General features: G+C 43.4%; 1 protein-coding gene across 1 annotated transcript in view; it reads left to right on the top strand.

Moving 5' to 3' along the window:
- The window catches only part of ARHGEF18 (Rho/Rac guanine nucleotide exchange factor 18), an 88,475-nt gene that overhangs the window by 57,881 nt on the left and 8,791 nt on the right, over positions 1-21,803 (top strand). Inside the window, exons 13-25 of the mRNA XM_087701844.1 lie at positions 2,724-2,877; positions 4,131-4,243; positions 6,920-7,060; positions 7,329-7,579; positions 8,192-8,317; positions 10,188-10,305; positions 11,744-11,992; positions 13,712-13,788; positions 15,621-15,799; positions 17,859-17,950; positions 19,035-19,223; positions 20,189-20,314; positions 21,429-21,553. Coding sequence (XP_087557970.1) covers positions 2,724-2,877; positions 4,131-4,243; positions 6,920-7,060; positions 7,329-7,579; positions 8,192-8,317; positions 10,188-10,305; positions 11,744-11,992; positions 13,712-13,788; positions 15,621-15,799; positions 17,859-17,950; positions 19,035-19,223; positions 20,189-20,314; positions 21,429-21,553 — 1,940 coding nt within the window. The remainder of the gene's footprint in view (positions 1-2,723; positions 2,878-4,130; positions 4,244-6,919; positions 7,061-7,328; positions 7,580-8,191; positions 8,318-10,187; positions 10,306-11,743; positions 11,993-13,711; positions 13,789-15,620; positions 15,800-17,858; positions 17,951-19,034; positions 19,224-20,188; positions 20,315-21,428; positions 21,554-21,803) is intronic.

Genomic DNA, 21,803 nt, shown 5'->3' with positions numbered 1-21,803 from the left:
TACTTTAAGATGAGGAAGGGTGGGAATGAAGGATAGGTTGGTTTCAATAGTGAGTGCTTATGGGCAGGTGATTTCAGCCACTCCTAATGCCCTTTCTGGAGCCAGGAATGGTGGTCTGCCTAACCAGTATATAAGTTTCATTAGGCCAGGACTGAATTTGGCTTCTCACAAAGCATCTGAACTGCTTGTGAACCCCACATGCTTAGCTAGCACCATATATCAAGCTGTATTACCTGGATCTGGCTTCTTGGGCTGTGCAAGATGCAAAGGGGCAATTGGATCTCTCTTGAGATTTGTGCTGTAATCATTCCAATAAACTCTGTGATCACGAATTTTTATATGTTCTAAGAGACTTTCTGGGAGAATTTTAGGTGTATTTCATCTTTTCTGGCAATTCTTCCTGATATATCCTTCAAATTCTTCATCGTCTATAATCGTGATGGCGAACCCATGGCATGTGCGCCAGAGGTGGCCCGCAGAGCCCTCTCAGTGGGCATGTGAGCCATCGCCAGCTGCTCTTCTGGTTTCCGGCACTTTGCATGCACCACAGCGCTGGAAACCGAAAGATCAGTTGGCCTGAATGCATGCGAGCGCCGGCCAGCTGGTCTTTAAGTTTCTGGCGCTGAGGCCGCTCACGTGAACGCACACACGCGAGTTCCAGTTTGGGCCCTTGGTGCCAAAAAGGTTCACCATCACTGGTCCATAATCTTTTTCTCTAGTAGTTTGGAAAGTATCAGTTTAGTCTAGTTGAGTCCACTTAAGAGGAAAATGATCAAGGGAATGAAAGAGAGAAGAATTTGGAAGAAAGAAGGCAGATGAGGGAGGAATGAAACTTCCTACTCTGTGTGTGTGTGTGTGTGTGTGTGTGTGTGTGTGTATCTTGTTTGTTTGTTTGTTTGCTGCCCATCGTATTTCAAAATGAAACAAGATGGACAGCTTACAGCATAAAAAAACATTAAAATAATCAAATATGAATATACACACAATCCCCCTGTCCTGTTTTTATTATACTGATGGATATTTGTTAGGCGTCATAATTTTAGTGAGCTTTGTTAGTGCTACTTGTGTTGTTTATGGAGATTCTCAGTCCTAATCATGGTTATTCCAAAGCTGCTTTCTTTCAAATGGCAACTGGACTTTCTTCTTTTGGTAGAAGATGTTTCGTTTCTCATCCAAGAAGCTTCTTCAGTTCTGACAGGATGGTGGAGAATGGGAGGATTTATATTCTTCACTGCATGACTTGACTTCATGACTGCAAGCAATACAAATCCTTCCATTCTCCACCTTTCAGTCACAACTGAAGAAGCTTCTTGGATGAGAAGAAGAAAGTCCAGTTGCCTTTTGAAAGAAAATACCTTTGAGACTGCTGGTTGTGTTTTGTTTTCATTCCCTTGAGGATAGTAAGATGAGGATATTTCCCTGCCACTAAATAATTCCTGGAAGCCAATAGACTTCTCCCCATCTTTTAGCCTCTTCTCCTGTCTTGGTTTTGCAACCAGAACAGCAAAAACATCTTGGCATGAAGCACCTGTTTCTGTGGAAGGCCAAATAGCTACTTTGTTCTACAAGGTTTGGTGCCTGAGTGTCTTATATATAGTGTCAGGCCTGCAGCCATCTTTTCCTTTGGGTCTTTGGCCTGCCACAATTTCTATTATTCTGCTATGCATTTTCTATTATGGTAAAATGGGAGTGGGATTGTAAGGAGTCACAGACTATGTAGCCACAACAAAATTCTTTCTAGAAAGCCAAGGTCATCCTTTATCTCAGCACCTCTGAATTGGATTGGTGGAACTGCCAGCATGGCAGTGGAAGATTGGACCACTGGGTGGGGAAAACCAGGAAGCTTTCAGATTTGGGTTTTCCCAGATGTGCCAACATGGCTCTCTTAATAAATTGGAACTTTGAGCAATACTTTGCCTTGGACTCTGATTTACTTTTGGATGCTATTTGGAACCCTGACATATAGATTAACGATAGTTTGGTGTCTTGAGTGTCTTATATATTCTGCAAAATGAATCTGTTTGGAGAACGTATGTCTTGATCATTAGATGTGATTAATTTGTTAGTTTAGGACCCATGTGCATAATGTTATAAATTATGGCACTTGAACCAACAAGCATGTAGGGGAAGAAGCAACAACTGAGCGCCTCTTTCTTCCACTTTGTCTGTCTCAGATAAATTTTGCTTCGGTGCAAGTCATTTTCTCTCTTCCGTTGAAAAGTGAGAACAGTTATGTTTCTGTAAATGTTTGATTTGTGCCCTGTCTCTGTTTGCTAAAAAGATACTTTGCAATTTCCACATTTCGATTGAGGACGCAGTAGGGACTTGATTTTCTCCCTTTCTGACCTGCTGCTGATTAACCAATACGGCGTTGTGGAGTGACAGCTTTTACATATCTGGACATTTCTAGAAGGATCACAGGGGGAGACAGATATATAAGTGGGGTGTGCTCAGGCAATTTCGCAGCCACTTTGCAAACATGGGAAATGCTAACTCCAAGGGCAGTGGCAGCAGCAAGTCAGTCCTCCCAGCTCACTCGGAGCTGCTGTTCTGTGGCTCATTTTCCAACAAGTGGAATGAGACGATCTTTCTGGAAAATGAGCGCCTGACCTCCAAGATCATGTCGGTTCTCCAGACTCGCTCAGAGAGCCGAGGGTTGCAAAAAAGCAACCTCCAGTTTACTCCCCGATTCCTGAGTACCAACTCTGTCTTTCCTTCTATAGCTACCTCGCTCAAAGAGCACACTAGCAGGGCCCTCTTGGGCCCGGATGGCAGAACCCCTGGCTTGCCCCAGAACCTCGGCATGACAATTGCGCAGAGGGGAAGTTTGCCGTCGCAGCTAAGCATCGCCTCTGCTGGGGCTGTTGGTAAGCTCGGGTGAGTAGGTACTTTGCTGGATACAAATTGCTGCTTTTTGCAATTCTTATCTGGAATCTGGTCTTATCCTGCCTGGGAAGAAATAGCTGCTCATCTTTCACAAGTGCCTCACTTTCTATTTTTTCTATTTTTCTTCTGAAAAAAAAAACAAAAACAAAAACCAGAGCTCGGGTTTCACTGCTGGACTCTCGACTTACTTTTCTCTCAAACACAAACTCAGTCTTGATGTATTTTCCATGATTTTAATGGAAAGTCTGGGCTTATGGAGTGTGTGTGTGGGGGAGAATTAGCTTAACTGCAGTGCAATTTCATATTGTCATTTTGCAGAACATACGCAAATCCATGCATGAGTGGGCATCCACAGGGGCAGTTATACAGGTTGTGGCTTTGTTTTTTTTGTTTTTTCATTTCTGCCAAGTGTAGATATGAATTTTGTCTGTTCAGCTTGCTGAAGGAAATATGCTATTTCAGATTTTTGTTCTAATTGAGTCAGAAAATAACAGTGGTTCCCAGTCTTTGGGGGGGGGATTCAGTGGAAGAATTTGGATTATCAAATAATCAGCTTTATAGACATAGCCGCTAGATCAGAACAACAACCTGTTGAGCTGGGAATCAAGAGGGAGGGAATTCTAAATTTATCGACAAACAATATCCATAAAATTAGTTTTAGTACATCTCATCTTTTTTCAGATGGATTTTGATCAGATTCATTTTCCCATGGACCTTCTGCATGATGGTTTTATAAATCCTTGTCTGCTGTGGGGTTTTTAACACTATAAATGTGGAGAGCTTTAATTGCATAAAGCTTCAATTGCATAAAGCATGAGGAAGGAAACTATTTTAGCCGTCAGCACTAGAAGATGATCCATGGCTTTGCTGCCCCTTTTCTTCTGCTTCTGTAATTATCAGACATTTATTGGCAGCTTCCTAAGTATAGCCCTTCCATGGATCTTTGACTTTTTGAGTTCATTCTTTAATACCCGTGAGTGCTGTCACTATTTTCTCATGCCGCTACAGCAGCACTCGGCACTAGCAGCATCCCTATTCTTCCTCGACCATCTCAAGATGCCTTTCCAAACTAAGCACAAATGTACTTCAGGACTGCTGGTCTTCTTAAGTTGTTCACTGGAAAATATTTGGCCCAGGCTGCATTCATCAGAATAAGAAACAGCCTAATAAGAAAATAGCTTGTGCGAGGACTCAGTCCTGCAGCAAGAGCTGACCTGCTTCAATGTTTTCCTTTGACTATTCAGACTCACTGGGGGAGAGATGGATGAAGGGGATTCTGGCTTCATGAAACAGAAACCAGCCTCTGAAGATGTTGTCTCACTGGCACCATCCACCACGGAATCAGTTTTTGTGGAAGGTAAGGAGCTTCTCATGTTAAATCGTATAAAATCAGTCACCTCACTAGCAGCTAAAATCACAAGACCAAGATTTCCTTTGGCCATGTCATGTAAAGTGTAAAGTCATTCGACATCAATAAAGAAGATGGGATTCCCATCTTCTGTAAAGTTATACTGAAGATCTGGCAGTCTTGTCCTTAATAACACAGCCTTAGTATGGCCGTACTTGAAATACAGCATCCAGTCTAGACACCACAATATAAAAACAAAACAAAACATGTTGAGACTCTAGAAAGAGTGCAGAGAAGAGCAACAAAGATGATTCGGGAACTGGAGGCTAAAACATATAAAAAACAGTTGCTGGAATTGGGTATGTTTAATAAAAAGGAGGATTAGGGTGACATAATAGCAGTGTTCCAGTATTTGAGGGACTGTCACAAAGATGAGGGGGGATTATTTACCAAAGCACCAAAGGGCACGTCAAGAACCAATAGATGGAAACTAATCAAGGAGAGAACAACCTAGAACTAAGAGAAATTTCATAATCGTTAGAATAGTTAACAGTGGAACAGCATGCCTCCAGAAGTTGTGAATGCTGCATCACTTCAGACTTTTAAGAAGAAAGTGGACAGCCACCTATCTGAAATGGTATAGATTCTCCTTCTGTAGGGAGTTGGGCTAAATGACCTCCAAGGTCCCTTCCAACTCCATTATTCTATGTTTTTTGGAGAATGCAGGGATGCTAGGAATGATTAGTGGAACAAGAAGAAGGAGCAAGCAAAGAACATGCTGGCTTGATAAGATGAAATCTGATGAAAAGTTGAACATCCAACAAATGAAAGCAGCTGTGCTTGACAGGGTGGCATAGAGAGCCCTTGCCTATAAAGTCATCAAGAATCCGACCCAGATGAGTCTGTCTCATCTCTCAGAGGAGTTTACTGCTGGAGTTAACAAAGAACAGGTTTGTGCAACAGATTGGGCAGCTCTGGTTCTTCCAGAAGTCACCTGATCTCAGAATAAGCCCTTTTCAAAGTTAGAATAGCAATAGCACTTATACTTATATACCGCTTCATAGTGCTTTATAGCCTTCTCTAAGCGGTTTGCAGAGTCAGCATATTGCCTTCAACAATCTGGGTCCTCATTTTACTGACCTCAGAAGGATGGAAGGCTGAGTCAACCTTAACCAGTTGCTTAACCTCGGTGAAACTCGAACTCCTGGAGTGAGCAGTGAGTTAGCCTGTCACTGCGCCAAGTATTCTCTTATTCAGAATACTTCTGGAATATTTGAAATGGCCTGTTTCTAGGTTAGAACCCTTCATTTTCCACCACACCTGTAGCAGGGAATTGAAACGGCAAGAAGATCTGCAAGACAACTCAAGCTAGAATTTGAATCCAGTTTGCCAGAGTCTTGCCCTTGGGCCCATTGCCTATGCCATTCCTTCCTTCATTTTCTTTCTTGTCCAAGAGCTTTTGGTGTGAAGAGCGTGGCTGATGAACCGTACCAATAGTTAGATGTCTGTCTAACTCAATGTTTTTGTTTTATGTGGTGACCACACAGATGCCTCGGCAAAACACCCCAAAAGCAACTTGAAGACAGCATAGCCACCTTGTTTTTTTTTGCCTGCTGGAATCTTGCAGGTGGACCACTTCTGAAGTCAGATGCCCCAAGTTAACTCTTGGGCAGCCCTCCCCTCCAATGTGTAATGATAAATTCAAATGTGCATTTTGCACTGAGTGAATATTTTTTAGTAGTTAGGGCAAGGGTGAAGTTCTACCAGTTCAGACCGGTAGTAAAAATGATACTGGTTTGCCCGAACCAGTAGTAAAATAAATGAAACTGGTTCAGGCGAACCGGTTTTTCCGACGATCAGCTGTGACACACTATTTATATTAGTTAGAAAACAGGATTTCATGCTTTCTAGCTAATATAAATCACACAGCACAGCGGATTCTCCCCCTTGCTATTTGTGCACCTTACCCTTTTGATGCTCTATGCATCCAAACTGGTAGCAAAGGTAAATGGATTTCACCCCGGAGTTCGGGTACTACGACAGTTGTAAGTTTTTATAGCAACAAGGTGGATGTTTTTGCTGACCTCAAAAGGTTCCTTTTGGTTCTTTTGCTGCATCTTCTCTTCACCTCTCACTATCTACATCTATGAGAGCTCTAATGATCCTTTATCCATAATACATCCTGGGCATTGCATTGCGCAGTGTACATTTTATAAAAACTTTTTTGAGCATTTGACCTTTCACCAATTAAGAATTATGATGCAGTCCTTTAGATTTCCATTCCAGTGATAATAGCACTGATTTCTTTTTGTGTCTCCCCCCCCCCTCGATAATGGCATTCTCTAAATACATATACCCCAGTTGTGCATTCCTCCGGGTCCGGTCCGGTCCGGTCCGGCCGTACCGGTAGTAGCCGGGAGCAGCTGACAGCATATCAGTACCGTGGCTCGTTTGGACCACTCGCCCGTGTTCTATACCTGTTTTTAAAGCAACTGACCAATTGTGCACATGCGCACAGCTTGTGGCACCTGTGCGAGCCTCAACAAGCAGCTGGGTGTCGCAGGGGCGGTGTATTGCATGAACGGGATGCGTTTCCCATGAGCAGCATACCAGTAGCGACGATAAGAGCAACCCACCACTGATATACCCATGTTCTCATCTGAGCTGTGACTCTTCCCCTTCCAGATGTTCAGTTTGCCTCCTTGAGGAATGAACTGGAGACAGACGCTCGGGAGTTTGCTGCTCAGTCTTGGAGTCTAGCAGTAGAGCAGTCCTATGTGAAGCAGCAGGAGCGGGACCTTATTAAAAGGCAAGATGTCATATATGGTAAGCTTTTCTGCCTCTTCTTCACCAAACTTAATTGACAGTATTTTCTCTGCTGCTGCTGTCGTTCACGTGTAGGCAAAATTTTGACCTGAAGCTAGTGCTTGTCTTGAAATTGGACATATACTATTGATTGTGGTCTGGTATGATCTCCTTTTTTTTTGCAAGTGGGCAAGATGGTAAAGAAATCTGTGTTGAGTGGTTGGCTTTCTAGGTGGGGTCTGTCCCTGGCCAGTCAGAGAGGCTTGATGTCAATGTCTTCCCCCTTTAGAGTTGATGAGGACAGAGATGCACCATGTCCGGACTCTGAAGATCATGTTGAAGGTCTACTCCCAAGCCATGCGAGAGGAGCTGCAGTTCAGCAATTCTGACATCCACCGCCTTTTCCCATGCGTGGACGATTTACTGGAGCTTCACAGAGCCTTCCTCTTCCAGCTGAAGGAACGCCGGAAGGAGTCTTTGGAAGAAGGTAGTGAATGCAACTATATCATCCAGAACATTGGGGACATCCTGGTGCAACAGGTGAGCACATAGGTGTAGGTTTCGCTTATGGAATAGGGTTTGGATGGGCAGGGGGTCATCCTAAATTGCAAAGCACTTACAGTATTTAGTTCAGAGGGGGAATTTTGCCTTTTTGAGCAGGCTTTCACCTGGAAAATAGGCCAGTGGGCTTCCATGATATTTCTGAGGGAAAATGCTACAATTCCTAGATGCATATTAGAGCCACTAGCTTTGCATGTGAACTGCAGATAAATGTATTCCAAGTGGCAAGTTGAGGAAAAAGGCTGTTTTCTATTTTTGATTCTTGTCAGCAGAGATAATACTGAGTTAGATGCATTCTCTCTGTGTCTCCTAAAATATAAACTCCCCGTAGTAATGAATGACTGCTTTATTACTCTGTTCACCTGCATTTTCTCTCTCAGGACTGTGTCATGCGCTACTTTGGAAATTACTCAATTGTCAATACCCCATTCTGACCTTTTTTTTGTTTTCCTTTTGAGTTGAGATCCATGATATACATAACAATGTTGAACTGTGATATCTTTCTCCAGATACACCAGAGTGTGCTTGATGCAACTTGTTTATCTCCCAAATGTTAGTTGTTCCTGACTGTCTTTTCCTTTCCTTATTTAGTTTTCAGGAAAAACGGGAGATAAATTGAAGGAGAAATATGGCATTTACTGCAGCAGCCACAGTGATGCTGTGAGCTACTATAAGGAGTTGCTGCAGCAAAGCAAGAAGTTCCAAAACTTGATTAAGGTAAAAGACGAGGAGAGGATCACAAATGGGAACTGATCTCATTCTGTCACGCTGGGCTTCTTTGGGTTCCGCTGAAATCTGATATAGAAGTGGCACAACACCTAACTCTGTTCTTAGTAATTTGGATAGTTTTGAAAAACGTTATGCACAATGCACAGAGGTGGGGCAAAAGAGGCCTTCAGATAGGTCATTGTTCCTTTTTATGTAGAGAAAGACCTGATAATATGTGCTATTGATGTTTTTTGAGGTGAAATGTTCAAATGGGAAGTTTTTTCAAAAAGCCAGTCTAGAATAAGGTCATGATAAAACCTCTCCTGTACAGGTAGTCCTTGACTTACAACCATTAGTTTAGCAATGTTGTGGCTCGCTGGTGGCCAGCAGAGTTGTCAGCAGAGTCAGACAGTAAGGAAGTTGGGGAGGAACATGGGCCAGTCTTGGGGGCTGAGGAAAGCTCAGACGAGGGCTCTGCGTCGGAAGAGAGGGAGCTAGACAGCAGTGAGGCAGAGGAACAGATGGAGCCTGTTCTCAGTGTGTGCATGTGCAGAGCTGCCAGAAGACAAGAGCAACTAAGAAAGCAGGGTCGACTTAGGAGTAAAGCCACACCTTGGAGGTGATTGGCCCCTCCCATAGGAAACAAAAGGGGAGCGAACAGGGAATGGGCTTTTGCAGGAAACAATTCATTCGGTCGTTTCAAGAATGGAAACTTCTTTTTGTGACTATAAGAGACTCTGTGCCAAGTTTTGCCTTGCCCTGCGTTTGGAAAATAGTGGCAGCTCTCCAAACAAGTTGAAGCATCCCCACAGTCACATGACCGAAATCTGGCTGCTTGGCAACTGGCATGTAGTTACAATGGTTGCAAGTGCTGGGATCACACGAATCACGATTTGTGACCTTCCCAGACTGCTTTCAACAACCAAAATCAATGGGGAAACCAGATTCGCTTAAAGACCGTGTGATTTACTTACAATCCACGGTGATTTTTTTTAGCAGTTGTGGAGAGCCGAGGTGGCGCAGTGGTTAGAGTGCAGTACTGCAGGCTACTTTAGCTGACTGCTAGTTCGGCAGTTCGGCGGTTCAAATCTCACCGGCTCAGGGTTGACTCAGCCTTCCATCATTCCGAGGTGGGTAAAATGAGGACCCGGATTGTTGGGGGCAATATGCTGACTCTGTAAACCGCCTAGAGAGGGCTGAAAGCCCTATGAAGCGGTATATAAGTCTAACTGCTAATGCTATTGCTATTGCTAAAAAAAGGGTTCTAAAATTGGGGCGACTCACTTAACAACCACCTTGCTTAGCAATGGAAACTTTGGTCCCAACTGTGGCCGTATATCAAGGACTCCCTGTATTATAATAACCAAGAGACATTTGTGGGTGCAACATTAGGGATCAACCTTGAGTAAAGGTATTCTACTGTTACAATACATGTTTCAATAAAAGTGTAATTCAGGAAAGAGTTGACTCCTGTGATTATTTCCTCAGTGATTTATTCTTATTGCCATATACAGTAGTCAAGGTGGTAGATTAGAAAGATTTTTGAAATGTGACGCAGCAAGACTTTCTCTGGGAACCAACAAGACAGAATGTGGAAGAAAGAGAAGGAATTATACTGTAGCTTTGCACTTACTTGCACAGAAAACTCATTCACTGATGAGATAGAATGATTTTTCCAGGTTGTGGTAACTGGAAAAAATGGTTACAGAAAGGGGACAAATTTAAGACAAATTAAAACTTGAATGCATGTTTTCACATACCAGAGAAGGCTAGAGAGGAGAGGTCCTTTTCCTCCATTGCCTCTACCTTTTGACAAAAGAAATGAAAGGTGTGATATCAAATTCACCTTAGTAAGTATATTTTGGTACATGTATTTCAGAAAATCAGCAATTCTTCCATTGTGAGACGGCTTGGTGTCCAAGAGTGCAACCTTTTAGTCACCCAGCGCATCACGAAGTATCCTGTCCTGGTGGAGCGCATCATTCAGAACACAGAAGGTGAAAAATATGGCACTTATTTAGCCACTTTTCTTCTACCCTTTATCACAGGGGTTTCAAACTCGGTTTCATTGAGGGCTGCATCAGGGTTGTGTTTGACCTCGGGGAGGGCGTGGCCAGGGTGGGCATGGCCAGCTCAACGTCACTCCTGTTCAGGGTGCCTGTGGTGGCCCGAGTGCTCTGCCAATGAAAACGGGCTCCTGAGCACCATTTTCACTAGGAGAGGGTTGCAGGAGGACATGGCAGCCAAAAACAGAACTCAGGAGCCCGTTTTTGCTGACAGAAGCACTGCAGGCCGGTCCTTTGCTGTTTCCAGGGCAGCCCCATGAGCCAGATCTAAGTACTCAGTGGGCCGAATCCAGCCCCTGGGCCTTGATTTTAACACCCCTGCTTTATCAGAAGGGCTCATTAGGGAACACAATTCGCCCCAAGCAACATTGGGAACAAAGCGAAACTGTTATAAAGATGCAGAATTTCACTTTTCAGTATTTTTATTTTTATTTCTGGATCCTAGATAATATTCTTTCCCAAATGTTTTAAGACAATCCCTTCCCATTCATCAGGTTGCTTATCTATTTATTAGGTGAAACATTTCTCTGCCTTTTGGTAGCATCAAACAACATCTTCTGGGTAGCTAATGTATAAAAATAAAAAAAAACCTTAAGCACGGCCAAACCTAGTAATAAATAAATAAACAAACTGACTAACTTGTATATAGGTTGATTCTCAACAACTCTTTAATGAATCAGAAAAAAATAATGGAAAAGCACTTTAGTATTGCTGCCAAGAAAACCATATGGTCCTGCCCATATTTGCTGGACCTGGTTTCAAAGTTCTGACAGCTACCCTCCCATTGTTACAGGATCGCATTTCTGATGTTTGGCAACCAGCCTGCATTTATGGCCATTTATAGCATGCGACCACCGTGATTTATGACCTTTTTTTCCCTGGAAACCAGGGTTTATTTCTGGTTTCCATTAAAAAAAAATTCCTCCTGGATACAATGGATTCAACTTTAATATGCACTTAGCAACCGCCACAAAAGGGTCATAAAATCTGATGGTCACCCAATTAACCGCTACCATGACTTTCAACTGTAATTCCAGGCTCAGTTAAAGTCATGAGGACTACTTGTATATTGTTTATTAATACTGTTTGTATGTAAGTATACAAAATATGTGCAAAACATATGTATAATCTAAAACCTATGCTATCAGTGACTTAAAAGGGTCAGTGAAAGGTCATAATTTACAGATTTAGAATGATTTAGTTTGATGGCATTTTATCTCTGGTCTCTAAATGTCTTCTGCTGCAATCAGTTTGGCAATTTTTAGAATGCTACAAAATACTAGGGCCATTTTTTTGTTATATGGACTAATATGGAGTTAAATATGCCCTGTAGCTTTCCTAAACAGGCTGTTTCCCTTCATCTTTGCAGTCACCACAAAGGAGTATGAGGAACTGACCAAGGCATTGTCACTTATCAAGGAGGCCATCACAGCTGTTGACACCAAGGTGAATGAGTCTGAGAAAGAGCAGCGCCTCCGGGAAATTGTAACCAAGATGGAACTCAAGTCTTCAGGAAAGTTTAAGAATGGCCTTATCTTCCGGAAGGAGGATATGCTTCAACGGCGCCTCCTACTGGCTGGCATGCTGTACTGGAAAGCTGCTTCTGGGCGCCTAAAAGGTGAATTTTGTGGGTTGTCTGCAAAGGTGGGCTTCAAAAATTTCAGCAATGGATTCTCTGACCAGTTGCCATGGTCTAGCCAGCCTCCTGCACCATGGCGGGTGGGCGGGTGGCGTTTTTGCCTTTCCCAAGCTCCTGAGGTTTCCTCGAGCCTCTGGGAGGGCAAAAACTGCCTCCCTTGGGCTCTGGAGACTCTCCGAAGGCTGGAAACGGGCTCGTTTCCAGCCTTCCAGAACTTCCCCCCTCCCTGAGCCTCCGCACAGACCCTGCACTTACCTGGCATCCAAAATGGGCTGTACGGAGACTCCTAGGAGGGGTGGGGTGAGAGAGGAGTGGGAGGGGCCAGCCAGAGGTGGAATTTGGAAGTTTTCCAAACCGGCCATAATGTTAGCTGTGGGTTCTCCGAACCCTGGCAAACCCATAGCAGCTCACCTGTGGTTGTCTGTTCTCCTTTCCAGGTGTTTACTGCATTGCTCAGTAATCAGACACACAGGAGTGTCTATTCTGTGTATCGGAAGAAGGAGACTTGTCTCTCATGCTTGGTTTGCCAAATTAAAAATGGGCAAAATAGCATTTAGTAATGGGCTTCTGCCCCCAAAGATCCTGCCCAGTTGAGAGGGAGGCATTGACTGAAATAATGAGTTATTTATTGAGTCAGTGTCTTTCTCAGGCACCCAAGGGAAAGGCAAAACATTTGTGTCAATTATTGACTTCCAGCCGTTTCACACTTTGAAGCTGTGTCATGTTAACCCCACGATATAGGTGCACTTCCTTCTCTTTGGAGTATTAAATTTGGCCTGCTGATCTTAAGCAGGGAACGTCTTGCTCATGTTCTTCTTATCTGCCTTCTGCTCTGATGTGAGTCATCCTGTGAAGCTCAATCGCTTTTTAAAGTTCTCATTGAGCTCCTTCTCCTTCCCTCCTACAGAAATGTTTTTCTATTTCTTTTTTTCTTTTCTTTTTTTCCTGCAAATCTTTTGAGTCCATCTCCGCCTGACTGGTTAATCCTGTATCTGAGTAACGTTGCTTTGGCAACATAAAAATAGACAACTCTGAAAAGGAGTTTTCTGTTGATATAAGAGATTCAGTTTCCTTGTTTAAAATTCCCCTTTTTAATATTTAGGGATGCATTCAAACGATCTTAGGTATAGTTTTCAACGGAAGGTTTGAGTGGCAAATAGTGAAATAAATATTTGCTCAGAGAAGCTGATGCAAAGTCAGGTGGACAGATATTCTTATATAGGAAAACTAGTGTTCAGGCTGTGGATGATGGGAGTCCCCTGAAAATGAAAATTTGAGTTGGTATTTTGGGATGGGCAAACATTGCAGCATTCATATTCAGTCAGTGAAATGATCAGAGTATAAAACTCAGAGGTGGGTTTCTGCTGGTTTGCCCTGAATTGGGTGAACTGGTAGTGGTGGCGGTGGGAGGCTCTGCCTACCCGGCCGGACGTTTCTGTGCATGCGCGCACGAGTGAACCAATAGTAAAATAAATTGAAACCCACCACTGATAAAACTGTACCCTAGAAAGCTACTTATATGCACTAGCACTGGATTTAAATGACACTATTCCGACTAATCCCTCAAAAGAAAAAATTCAACAGCAAATTACCTTGAATTAGTGTCTAGCTAGCTGTTAGAATATTTAAAAAAATTACTTCTTCTGCTTGAAAGGATTATTTTGTTTTCATCTTCCCTTTTCCCAATAATTTTGGCAGATATTTTGGCTGTTCTGCTGACAGATGTGGTTTTGCTACTGCAAGAGAAAGACCAGAAATACATGTTTGCATCTTTGGTACGTATTTCTCTCTGCTGAGGATAGGCAGGGTGGTGTGGAAAACCTGGAACTTTCTGTGGTTTCTGTAATAACAAATAAATCTGAGCTACAGTGAAAAACTCTGGTTTGCTTGGGTCTCGGCCCAGAAAATTCTAGGAACCCAGCGTGTCTTAGCCTCAGTCCCCTAACAACTGGCTTCAGCTTTTATAAATTCCTGTAGGTTATTTTAGGTACATCCATTACTATAAAAAAAACCTCAACTGTTTGAGAGCTGATCAGCAAAATGGCATGCTCTTTATTATCATATAGTCAAAATGAATATTTTAATGTTTTTAAATAGGACAGATGAATTTGCTTAGCAATGCTGAGTTCTTATTCGAAAATTTATATTTCCTCTGGTTTCCATTGTACTGCAGTCCTATTTATTTAGTATATCTTCATTTATTTACTAGTATACCTATTTATTTGATATGTTTTCATTTATCTTCTAGTTATTTATGACAATTATAATTAATTGACAAATGTGCAATAAATTTCCTTTCATCTATTAAATCAAAAGACTGATTTTAATGCATGTATATGTTTTGCATTTCCTTAAAGGAGCCAAATTAGCAAGTTGGATTCTTTAATGTGCGCATGCGCGTGCATGCCTGTGTGCCCCTGTGCGCATCTTTCAAATTGATTATCTAAACAAAGGCTTCCTGTGTGGTGAAATAATAGAGTTGGACTCCTCTACTCCAATTCCCTGCTCAGGCAGGAGATCTACTGTATTTTTCAAAGTATAAGATGCACCTTTTTCCCTCAAAAAAGAGGCTGAAGATCTGGGTGTGTCTTATACACTGAATATAGCATTTTTTGCCTCCCAAAACCCCACCCACTTCACCAAAATGGCCATGCATTGCCTTTAGGAGGCTTATAAAGTGCTCCTGTGGGCTGAGGAGGAAGTGAAAAATGGGCCATGTTTTGCTCGTTTGGGGGGAGGAGCCCCCAGGAGCATTGTACAAGCCTCCTATTCATGCCCTTTCTTTGAAAAAAAAACAGGCCGTTTTTGGGAGGTCTGCAGAGTGCAAAAACTTGCCTCTTCAAAATCTTGGTGTGTCTTATACTGCAGTGCGTCTTATACTCCAAAAATGCGGTAATACGATTTCAGACAAATGGTTTACCAATCTCCTTAAAAAGCTCCAGTGATGGAGCACCCACAACTTCTGAAGGCAAGCCATTCCATTGAATAGGCACCCAACTCTTGTCTTCTATGCAATAGTCCTTCAGTATTTCAACAGTAAACACAACCAGCTATTTGACCCAACTTAGCCTCCCTTGCCCAGTATCTATCCAGCCAACAGCAATTCTCTGGGGCTTCAGACAGAAAAGGGTCTTTCCCAGCTAGGCAGAGATAATCAGAGTCAAGCAGGGATCTTTGGGATACTTTTCCTACTTTCCCTCTTCCATTCTTTCCAGATTAATCTGATTTACAAGTATAAGGAAGAAATACTATAGATGTTGTCTATGGAGATTCTCAGTCATCCAGGTCATGGTTGTCCCAAAGGTGCTTTTTCAAGAGGCAGCTGAACTTCCTGGGTTTTCTTTGAAGACGTTTTGCTTCTCATCCAAGAAGCTTCTTCAGCTCCGACCAAATAGGAATCCTTCCATTCCCCACTATCCAGTCAGAGCAGAAGAAGCTTCTTGGATGATAAGTGAAACGTCTTCAAAGAAAAAACAGAAAGTCCAGATGCCTCTTGAGAAAAGCACCTTTGGTTCAACCATGACCTGGATGACTGAGAATCTCCATACAACTGTTGCTCTTTAGGATTGCCATAGATGGACTAATGATGATGTATCTTGCATCACAGGACTCAAAGCCACCAGTGATTTCCTTGCAAAAACTGATAGTCCGAGAAGTAGCCAACGAGGAACGAGCCATGTTCTTAATCATTGCTTCCAAGAAAGGACCAGAGATGTATGAGATTCACACCAACTCCAAGGAGGAAAGGAATATCTGGATGACGCAAATTCGCAGGGCGGTGGAAAAGTGAGCATATAAAATATGTTGTTCTATTTCTCTCCTGTATTGAGTTGGCATCAGATTCAGTGGCTCTTTCCATACCTGTTATTTTGTCATCATAAGGAAATACAAGTAAGGTAAAGTTTCCCCTTGCACATATGTGCTAGTCGTTCCTGACTCTAGGGGGCAGTGCTTATCTCCGTTTCAAAGCCGAACAGCCAGTGCTGTTCGAAGACGTCTCCATGGTCAAGTGGCCAGCATGACCACATCTAGCTGAAGGTGGCTCAATGGCTAAGATGCTGAATTTGTCAATCAGAAAGGTCGGCAGTTCGATGGTTCGAATCCCTAGTGCTGTGTAATGGAGTGAGTGCTCATTTCATGTCCCAGCTTCTGCCAACCTGGCAGTTCGAAATACAAGTAGTCCTTGGTTAATGACAATAATTGGAGTGCAATTTTTGTTGATAAGCAATCGGGTCATAAGGCATAATGTCTGGTGATTGCAACTGCTCCACGACAACAATCCCAATGGTAGCCATTGCCATCATTAAGCGAGGATCTTGCTTAATTAAGACCCAGGTGGCTTCCAAACAAGCTCTGCAACAGGCGGGAAAGCAATACCAATTAACACTTACATACTGCTTCATAGCCCCTTCGAAGCGGTTTACACAGTCAGCATATTGCTCCCAACAGTCTGGGTCCTCCTTTTACCCACCTCAGAAGGATGGAAGGCTGAGTCAACCTTGAGCCTCGTGACGATCGAACTGCTAAACTGCTGGCAGTCAGCACAAGAAGCCTGCAGTACTGCTGTCAGCCTCTGCTTTGCTGTTGCTTCGGCTGCCATGAAACGGGGAGGGAGAGCATGGTATTTGGGAGGGGTTACTCATTGTGCTGGAGGAAGGTTCTGGAGTTCACCAGCTGATCGGACTACGCATGCGTGGGAGTTTCCCGCCAGGACTAACGGCACCGACATTCCATCTTCGTGATGCCTTTTGAAATTATCTCGCACCTGACACTTGGGAGAATTATGATTGGACTGTAACTGTGATGCCAAGGGGAGGGAAATGGGCTATTCTATATATCAATCGCTTTCGCACCTAAATATTCAGATTTCGCTTCGCTATGCCTTTAATCATTTATAATTAGTAAAAGTACACTTGATTTCCACGCATGGAGTCTCGTGGTCTTTCTTTCCTAATTATCTAAATGGAGAGGTGCTGACAACTGCATTTTAACCACCGCGCCACCACGGCTCGACAAGTGCTCGGCATGAGCACGGTGGGGCCAGGAATGGCTATTGCCAGATGGGGAGGTTGTGCAAATGGCTCACATGACATAATGTGAGGTCAGAGAGGGCTGCTGCTAGGCAAGGAAAGGGTGCAAGGGATTTACTGCAGTGACTTGCGCTCTTTCTTGCTTGTTTCCCCATTGTCTTTTCTTGTGGGAAGCTGGCAGGGAAGTTTGCGAATGGGATCACATCACCATAGGATGCTGCGGCCATCGTAAGTGTGAGCCGATTGCCAAATGCCTGAGTTGTGATCATGTGACCGCAGGGTAATGTAACAGCCAGAACTTGGTTTTAAACCTCCTTTTTCCAGCACCATCATAGCAATATAGCAATAGCAGTAGACTTATATACCGCTTCATAGGGCTTTCAGCCCTCTCTAAGCGGTTTACAAAGAGTCAGCATATTGCCCCCAACAATCTGGGTCCTCATTTTACCCACCTCGGAAGGATGGAAGGCTGAGTCAACCCTGAGCCGGTGAGATTTGAACCGCTGAACTGCTGATCTAGCAGTAGCCTGCAGTGCTGCATTTAACCACTGCGCCACCTTGGCTCTTACGCTCCAAACGGTCGCCAAATGAACAGTCAGTAAGTGAGAACTACTTCTATACAGTCTCGTTTGGATTAGTCTTGGTGGGGCTTTTTTTTTTTTTTTTTTTTGCTCACCTGAGTTTTATTTTCCCAACTTGAGTGAGACAAGTAGGTGCAAAATTGAGTTTATGAAAAGAGCCTTCTTTCCAGCTACTAACTACAACATTAGGGCTCCTTTTTGACCAGGACTTTGGTGGTTTATGTTTCTTTGCAGTTGTCCTGATGAAGAGGACAGTGTCCTTGCTGATCCAGAAGAGGAAAAAAAGCAGACTGAAGTGAGAACTGCAAAACTGAAAGAATTTCAAGGTAGAGGCTCTTGTCTTTCAAAACTGTACACATTATAAGAGGATTGGGCTTGCCTAGATTTGGAGACTTGTTCTTTCCTTCCTTGCAAAATTTCTTAGAGGAAGATGAGGGAAGTTAGTATCAGACCCTTTGGTTGTGAATTAATCTGTAAAAGCACTGCAGGTACTCCTTGACTTGCAACTTTTCATTTAGTGACCGAAGTTCCAATGGGGCTGAAAAAAATGACATGACTGCTCCTCACATTTATGATCATGACAGTACCCCCATGGTCATGTGATCAAAATCCAGGCACTTGGCAACCCGCGTATATTTACAATGGGTGCGGTGTCCAGGGTCACATGATCGCCATTTCCAACCTTCCCAGTTGGCGTCCGTGAAGCAATGGGGGAAGCTATATTCGCTTAACCCTGATTTATTTTATTCATTTATTAAATTTATAAACCAACCATCTCACCATCTGAGGTGATTCTGGGAAGTTTACAAGTATAATAAATACATGATTCACTTAACAATGGCAAAAAAGGTCATAAAATCGGGCACAACATCTGTTGGTCACAATTGTGGTTGTAAGTCAAGAACTCTCTTTCTCTTTGTCATCTGGGTATGTCTACTTTAATGAAAAGAAGGACCAGGGGAGACATGATAGCAGTGTTCCAATATCTCAGGGGTTGCCCCAAAGAAGAGGGAGTCAAGCTATTCTCCAAGGCACCTGAGGGTAGAACAAGAAGCAATGGGTGGAAACTAATCAAGGAGAGAAGCAACTTAGAACTGAGGAGAAATTTCCTGACAGTTAGAACAATTAATCAGTGGAACAGCTTGCCTCCAGAAGTTGTGAATGCCCCAACACAGGAAGTCTTTAAGAAGAGGTTGGACAATCATTTGTCTGAAGTGGTGTAGGGCTTCCTGCTACGCAGGAGGTTGGACTAGAAGACCTCCAAGGTCCTTTCCAACTCTGTTATTCTATCTTGCAAACAATGCCTGAAGAATGGTCTGGTGGGCTGCTTGTTGTTGCAGCCGCCACCATCACAGCACCATGATGTTCAGTTGTCTCTTCCCTTCTCCCTTCCCCTCCTCCACCATCCAGAGCGTTTGAACATGAAAGATGATCTGATCGTGCAAAGTCTCAACGAGAAGCAGCAGATCTACCAGGAGATGGCAGATATGAATGGCTTTGAGGACCTGGCTGCTGGCTCCCGCTTCCGGTTGATCAACAGAGTAGATTCTCCAGAGACCCTGCAGGGGGAGCCCATCCTCAAGCAGGCAGTGATAGAAGGTGGGTGCACTGCAGATGAAAGAACAGGGGAGAAATTATATGCTAGGACCATGTAATACGGATAGTCCTTAAGCTATGACCACAATGGATCCCGAAGTTTCCATTGCAAAGCAAGACAGTTGTAAAATTAATTTCGCCCCGCTTTACAATCTTTCTTGCCACGATTGTTAAGTGAATCACTGCAGCTGTTGAGTTAATTAATTAATTTGTTTATTTATTGAATTTATATTGCTGCCTATTTGCACATGGTGACTCAAGGCGGCTTACAGAATATAAAACCTCATTTAAAATAATAAAACTAATTAAAAAGAATCAAACAAGTTATTAATATAATGTAATAAAATCCCCCCACCCCGGCAACAGCACATCACATGTGCCATTTAATGGGCTCCAACCTGCTCCGGGTTCCCCAGGTCCATTGGCAGAACCAGGTCTTCAGCACCTTCCAGAAGAGTGTTAGAGTGGGAGCCATTCTAACCTCTGGGGAAATGATGTTCCAGAGAGAGGGAGCCACCACCAAGAAGGCCCTTTTTCTGGGTCCTACCAGGTGTATCTCCTTCGGGGATAGGACCCGCAGCCTTCCCTGCCTCCCCACTCTAATGGGTCGGGTAGATGTGACCAGCAAGAAACGGTCCCTCAGATAACCTGGTCCCAAGCCATGCAGGGCTTTAAAGGTGACAACCAGCACCTTGAGAGAGAGCCATATATCCCTTGGGGATGGAACCTGCAACATTCCCTGGCTCCCCACTCCAAAGGAGCGAGTAGATGTGACCGGCAAGAGACGGTTCCTCAGATTACCTGGTTAATATGGTTGTTAAGTGAATCTGGCTTCCCCATTAATTGTCAGAAGAGTGTGAAAGGGGGTTACATGGCCTGTATTCAACATGTACAGTGGAGAGCATAATTGTTCACAGCAATAAACATCTTCTCCTCTTTTCCTACTCAACTGCCTTCTTGGCTTCTAGTGGAGAGCCTTCAGAACCTGATCTTCACCCAGCTGGCCAGTGCAAGCTCTCATCCTGAAGATTCCAGTGGGTCTGGGTTGCTGAGGCGAGCTGAGACTTTTGGAGGATACGACTATGGCATGACAGGTCTGTCAAAAGGAGGAACGGAGGAAGGAGCATGAGATCTGATATAGGAATGAGGGACCTGCGATTACTGCTCCTATTGCAGACAGAATGCCATTCAGAGGTGATATTCAGCAAGTTCTGACCAGTTCTAGAGAACCGGTAGTGGAAATTTTGAGTACCGTATTTTTTGGAGTATAAGATGCACCTTTTTCTCTCAAAAAAGGGTGAAAATCTGGGCGCGTCTTATACACTGAATACAGATTTTTTGCCTCCCGAAACCCCGCTTCCTTCACCAAAATGGCCATGCATAGCTTTTAGGAGGCTTTCAGAGTGCTCCTGGGAGCTGGGAAGGGCAGAAATTTTGCCCCCCCCCCAGCCCCCAGGAGCACTCTATAAGCCTCTTAAAGGCTGTCCATGCCCATTTTTTGACAAAAAATGGACCATTTTTGGGAGGTTTGCAGAGTGCAAAGACTTTTAAAAAATTGCCTCTTCAAAACCTTGGTGCGTCTTATACTCCGAAAAATATGGTAGTTCGGAGAACCAGTAAATACCACCTCTGACTGGTCCCGCCCCCCCATCTATTCTCTGGCTCCCGAATCCTAGCCGATCAGGAGCAAATGGAGATTTTGCAGTATCCTTCCCCTGCCACGCCAACCAAGCCACACCCACAGAATCAATAGTAAAACATTTTGAATCCCACCACTGATGCTATTTTATAGAAATTTTTTTAATCCTGCCAGTGAGCCCAGTTTGTACTGTTTTAGTCTCTGCAGGAGGTCTGTCAGTGTTGGAACGATCTTGCGTTGGTCTTTTTCCGCCCCCTAAGTAATGTTATATGTTGCCCATCTCATTATCCAAAGCAACACTGCGTGATTTACAATACAATAAAAGCAGAAATATAAAACATATACAGTATACAAGTATAAAAACAAATTTAGAGAGTTTAATTTCTATGGGTCTTGCATTTATCTATGTAACACAGGGCAAATAGATTAAAGAGAGAAAAAAGAAGATAGTTTTAGGGATTCTGAATCTTGCAGTCTAAACCCATCCATGGGTGAAGGGTAATGAAAGCTTTCCCACCTGAGTTTGGGTAATCTGTCCTGTATGCCAATGGGTGCCTTTTATTTTTCAGCTGGTAGCTTCAAGAAGAAAGTCTGTGGTGGAGAGCAGCGGGTGGCAGACCCGCAAGGCAACCCAGCCAATTCAGAGCAAGTGCAACAAGAACGCCCATCCGCTGGAGAGGAAGGGCTATGTTTGGTAGGTGGAATTTGCTCTCCAAAAATCTCTGTATTTATTCCCTAACTATGATGGGAATAGTAATGGCTACGAGCTTCTTTTTTCCCAGGAAGTGTTTAGCTCAGTTTGAAAAACATCTGGCTTTTCCTTTAGCAATTGAAAATCTGGAAGGCATATATGTTGGAATGAAATGAACATATTTATATAACTCTTGTGCACATTGCAGATTTTTGACCTGTAAAGAAGCATCCTTGGTGCTCTCTGAGTTTAA

The sequence above is a fragment of the Thamnophis sirtalis genome, unplaced genomic scaffold (genome assembly GCF_051295495.1).
Source record: "Thamnophis sirtalis isolate CommonGarterSnake01/CBP01778 unplaced genomic scaffold, rThaSir2_p1.2 scaffold_1, whole genome shotgun sequence".
NCBI classification, from domain to species: Eukaryota; Metazoa; Chordata; class Lepidosauria; order Squamata; family Natricidae; genus Thamnophis; species Thamnophis sirtalis.
The sequence above is the reverse complement of the archived record's forward strand: the minus strand, read 5'-3'. Positions and strand labels throughout refer to the sequence as shown.